Source organism: Triticum dicoccoides, chromosome 4A (assembly GCF_002162155.2).
Source record: "Triticum dicoccoides isolate Atlit2015 ecotype Zavitan chromosome 4A, WEW_v2.0, whole genome shotgun sequence".
Taxonomy (NCBI): domain Eukaryota; kingdom Viridiplantae; phylum Streptophyta; class Magnoliopsida; order Poales; family Poaceae; genus Triticum; species Triticum dicoccoides.
Window position 1 is genome coordinate 621,548,081 of NC_041386.1, and position 5,424 is coordinate 621,553,504.

At 46.4% G+C, this 5,424-nt stretch overlaps 1 protein-coding gene across 1 annotated transcript in view; it reads right to left on the bottom strand.

The window, feature by feature from the left end:
* Nucleotides 1–3,698, bottom strand: part of LOC119289417 (probable RNA-binding protein EIF1AD) — a 5,835-nt gene extending 2,137 nt beyond the window's left edge. Inside the window, exons 1-3 of the mRNA XM_037568749.1 lie at nucleotides 3,582–3,698; nucleotides 3,428–3,503; nucleotides 3,182–3,308 (exon numbers count right to left, since the gene is read on the bottom strand). Coding sequence (XP_037424646.1) covers nucleotides 3,182–3,308; nucleotides 3,428–3,503; nucleotides 3,582–3,698 — 320 coding nt within the window. The remainder of the gene's footprint in view (nucleotides 1–3,181; nucleotides 3,309–3,427; nucleotides 3,504–3,581) is intronic.
* Between the last annotated feature and the right edge of the window lie 1,726 nt (nucleotides 3,699–5,424).

A 5,424-nucleotide genomic window follows, 5' to 3' on the forward strand; every position in this document is an offset into this window, starting at 1 on the left:
GCCGCCGCCGCTGCCGCCCGCCACCGCGCCGTCGCCGGACGCCGCCGCCGAGGTTCACCGCCGCGCCTCGTTTTTCGTGCCATCGGTTAAAAAAACCGATCGATTTTCGTCGGTTTATTAGATTCGGTTTTTCTTAAATAGATCGGTTTTTCCGGTTTATTTATTTTAGCGAGCGTTCGTCGTTTTTCTTTTTCTTGGATTAAATCCGCGATTTTCCTGATCGCGATTCCTGATCCGATTTTCGTTTTAGTTTATCTTTTTGCTCGTTTATCGGAATCAGGCGATTCAAGCGCCTAGAGTTTCGTGTCGAAACCCTCTATCCGTTTAACCAACTTAAACAAGATTTTGCTACTGTAAAATTTGCCCTAGATCCAGATTAGTAGAACGAAGTTGTTTTCTTTCGCCGTTTGACTTTCGTTGCTTCGTTCGATTTGATTCTTTTTGCCAACCGGAGTTCTTAAGTTGAACCTTCTGGTTAGATCTCTTATTTGAGTTTTACCTGTGCATTAGATGAGTACTTATTGTATGCTTGTTTGTTTGTCTGCGATAGAGTACCCGGAGTGCGCCGCCTGTTACTTCGAATCGTTAGGTTTCCCGGATCATCAGCAAAGCAAGTAACATTTTGATCATACCTTTTCTACTACCCAGTTTTATTGCATTAGATCAATCCTCACACATTGCATGATTAGGATCTAATTAAATTGTGGGATGGGAAGTAGATGAGGTAGTACCTATTACCTGTTTATTATCAAACCTTTGGGAGTTACTTCTACGTTTGCTTATTATGCCATGCTATGCTAGTAGACGTGGATTGGGTGAGTGATATCCATGACAGATGTGAGATTGTTAATTAATGGTTTATCTAAGGTGGCAACTTAAACACACATCTGGATGGATTGAGGCACCTGGGTATTCCAGGACTTGCCTGTTTTTTTTGGACCGCCACCCAGGCTCAAAGGGATCATGAGACTATTCATACTAGAAACTTCCGTGTGCGGCCACAAGCTATTATGGGCTCTAGCATAGTTGACTAAGTTGTGCGAACTCTTACAGTGGTAGACTAGCAGATGTAGGGGATGTAGGTGGTACGGTCTACCCGATCGTAAGGTGCTAGCGCTTCTGAAAGACTATGTCTCGGTCATCCGTCTTCTCAAACACCATGTAGTGCGAGAAAACAAATGGAGGCGATCGAGTCTTGTGAGGAAAAGTGCGCAAACCTCTGCAGAGTGTAACAAACTAATCATGGTTAGCCGTGTCCCCGGTTATGGACATCTTGAGTATCTAGTACATGGATTATCATGTGAATCTCAACATGTTACTCTAAATTAATTTTGTTGGGTTATGTTTAATGATGATGCTTAATTGGGATTGAGAATGCTGTCAACCATTCTCAATGTTTAACAACCACCATGATAGTAATTAAATTTTATTCCTTTGAAGTAGGAAAAAATTGGCTTTACGCAAAACTGTAACCATAGAGCTTTCCACCAGCCAAATATGCATATAGAATAGTTGTTCATTCCATTACTCTCTATGTGTTACCTTGCCAGCATATTCCATGTGCTGACCCGTTTTCGGACTGCAACGTTAATATTGCAGACTTTTCAGACGACAATTAAGGAGTTTTACGTCGTGGTTCTATACTCAGTGATGCCGTTGGAGTTGATGGGCTCACTTATCTTCCAAGCCTTCCGCCGTTATCGTTATTAGATGGCCTTAAGCCATATTTATTGTATTAAGTTCTCTATGGAGACACTCGATGTAATAAGTGTGTGATTGCTACTCTGCTATAAATCCTCCGAGTACTGTGTGGTGTCAGCATTACTGATCCAGGGATGACACCGGAGCACAGAGATCAGACTATTTGAGGTCTGGTCGCTACAACGACGCCGCCCCCGATCTGGACCGTCGCGAGCTGCGGCCGGTGGTGCTGGGACGGAGGGAGGCTCGGCCCCCTGCTGCGCGTCCTGGAGGGGACTGTGTTCCTCGTGCTTGCTGGTGTTTCGGCTGACGAGCTGCGGATCTGGCAGCTCGTCCGGTGGGTTGGAGTGGGGGTGGCGGCCCGCCCTCCCTGCTAGGGATTCCTCTCTGGTTGTGAAGTCTGCGGCGGCCACGCGTGGAGGTCTTTGGTTGTGAGGGCGGCGGCCCCAGATTTGGTGGTGGCGGCTTCGGCCAGGGGGCGGTGCGTGCCTGGACGTGGCGGGTCGAGGGATCTCGCGGCCAGTTGGAGTCAGACGGCAAGCCTCCGTGCTCTACAAGGTTTGGTGGGCGGTGGTTTTTGGCTGGCCGGTTCTGGCAGTTGGTGGTTGAGCTTCATCGGGAGAAATCCTATCTCTGGCCTTTGCCGGATGCGGCGACGCCCGCTGGCGCCGCACTCTTTCTTGGAAGCGTCGCTGGAGTGTGCTGCTTCTCCCCCCTTCCCGCGGCCTTGACTCCGGAGGGAAACCTCAGATCCGCGGGATCAGGCGATGAAGGCGCCTTCACGTCTTCTTTCTCCTTGGGGGCATCGTCTAGGAGCCGGCTACATCTGGAGGCCAGTGGTTGGCAGCATCTTTGCTGGCGGCACCTTCACCACGTGGTTTGCTGAGGAGGTTGTTTCGGGGGCACGAATTTCTGTTTGGCAACGATGATGGCATCAAGAGGAACTTGGGTCGCGGCTCGGGCTTTGGTAGTCGGATCTTCCCGGCGTGTATGAGGTGATTTTCCGTGGGTTTGCTTGGTTCCTGTGAAGTCGGAACTGCGGTGGAGCGAGTCCAGGTGGTGACGACGACAAGTGCTAGGTGGTTGGTGTGGTGGGCACGCTCGGCGCAAGTCCTTCATATTTCCCTTGTGATACTCGTCATCAAAGTAGGAGTTGTTGGTTGTTTGTGAGTGTGGCCATCTGTTGGCATACTCCGTCATAGCTTGTGCAGCTGTTCTGCAGTTATGTGTTTCATGTTGGTGGCTAGGTTGGCTGGTGGTGCCCATTTTGTGGGCTGGATTGTGTCGGTTTTAGCTCATTTTTCCGTCAATTAACCAGGCAATTCTCACTCTTCTTAATCAATGAAATGGCAAGTTTTTTGCCTGGCTAAAAAAACTTCTTACTACTACTCCCTAAAGGATCTTGTATTTCTTTACATAGGTAGTACTTGATAACTATTATTATCAGACAGCAAGGGTCAAGGGACACTTAGTAACTCACCATTCGCCAGATTTCTGGAGCGCACGAACTTGGTCATGAAAGAGGACTCGCGACACAACGCAGGCTATCTTGCTTCCAGATTCTAGAGCCTCGTCCCTCCCACTAGCATCAACAACCACGAAATTCCCTGCACATTCAGAGCACACATGTCATGAGCAAACCACCAGGTGCTGGCGACAAAGGCGAAGAGTAACTAACCAACCAACGACTTTGGCAGCCATGCCATTTGCTAGCTAAATCACTCACCGTTCTTGATCCAGAAACACTTTTGGAACTTGGCGGGGATCAGGGCGAGAGACTTGACGCCCTCGCCGTCTGTGACCTAGCATCAGCACCAGAACGGCGGCAGAGTGAGAACCAATTTTCAGAGAGGGGGAAGGCCTGGGCAAGAAGCTTGTACCTCGATGAGGTTGGAGCCGCGCAGCGTGACGACCTGCATGATGCTCTCGTTCTCCGCGAGCGTGACGGCGGTGCCCTCCTGCCACGCGCGCCGCAGGTTCTTCCTCCCGGCCTTCATGCCCGCTCGCCCTTCCTTGGCGCCGCAGCCGACGGGGGAGGAAGGAGGAAGCGGGCGAGTGGGACGCAACAAGGCGGGGCGGCGATGGCGGCGAGGAGTTGCAGGTGCGGCGGGGTGGACTTCTCTCAGCGTCGATCGGGTTCGTTAGGACCAGCTGGGCTGGGCTCCAAGCCTGCTTTCTCATTAGACGGACACGAATTGAGAGCCCACATGGAACTGAAAGTTCCAACTTGATCAACTTTCTTTTAGATTAAAAAAACATAATCAATTTCTTTATTTACACTTAATCAATTTTTTTAGGGGTTTCACTTAATCAATTACTATGTCATTTTCCTATTTCCTATATATCCATATTTCCAGTTCCAGAATTGTCTAAAAAAATTCCAGTTTCAGAATGAACATGTCTCCCTAAGAGGAGAATGTTTTGCATCTACAAAATGTCAATTTCATATCTATTTTTTAAAAAGGACTCAACATCGTCTCAAACCAGGAAAAAAATTCTCCTCGCAACAAAAAGAAGAAGAAAAAAACAATTTGATACTCCTTTCGTTCACAAATATAAAGTGTTTTGTTTATTTCAATATGACCTTCATATCGACTGAAATGAGTGAATAGACGCACTAAAACGAGTCTATATACATCTGATCTCATTTACAAAAAAGTTAAAACATCTTATACATGTGATCGAAGGGTATATCAAACAAAACAGTCTTCAGTTCAAATCCCACTGCTCTATCTTCAAATCGTCGTGTTCGGTCTGCGGTATTCTTAATGAGGCATGTGCTCCTCTGGTCATCTTTGGATGGTTTAATCAGGCTAGTCATAGTGGGAGTAACTTAGATATAGTAACATAGCGCACTCCAAGAAAATTTTGTTTATATGGCATGTAATTAATGAGGAGAGAGGTGTTTAGAGTAACATAATATGTTACTGTAACATAGCGCTTTCCGAGAAAGGATGAGTCTACAAGCTAATAAATGATGCCATCTGTGACACTACTACTATGTTACTTTGCACTATGAAGATAGTAATTTAGAATAGTGTCATATGCATGACACTAGTAAAAGTTACTCCCTACTATGACCAACCTCAACCGGGAATAGTCTTTCCTGTAACCGCATTAAGTTATGTTTTTACATAAACAAGGAGGCCCTCCCTGGTTCCATTACTATGAATGAAACCAAATAGTCCATAAAATAGGTCAGTTCAGGAGAGCAGTTCGAAATAAAGAAAATAATACGACAACTAAAGCATGAAAGGAAAACGAAATAGCATGGTTGAGCAGTCTCCATGTAAGAGGAGAGAACTACTGCAGCCCTAGTCGCATGCAAGTGCATTCCAAAAGCCATCTACTCATTTGTAATGTACTTCCTCGGTTCCTAAAGATAAGTATTTTAAAGTATGGATGTATATACGAATGTATATGGATGTATTTTAAAGTATATATTCATTCATTTTGCTCTGTATGTAGTTTATAGTGGAATCTCTACAAAGACTTATATTTAGAAACGGAGGGAGTATATAATGCTAACGATGCACGCCTCTCCTTTAGAGAAATGAGGACACGGATTTTATTCCGAAGTTCACACTCTTTGAGTAGTGCTAATCTTCATTTGAGAGGTGCCGAAGCTAAAGCTCCGGAGCGCCACCAAGTGGCTTGCCTTATTCTCCATTTGAGTTATCCCCAGCGGATGAGCCTCAAAACACTCGAGGTTGGCCTTGAAGG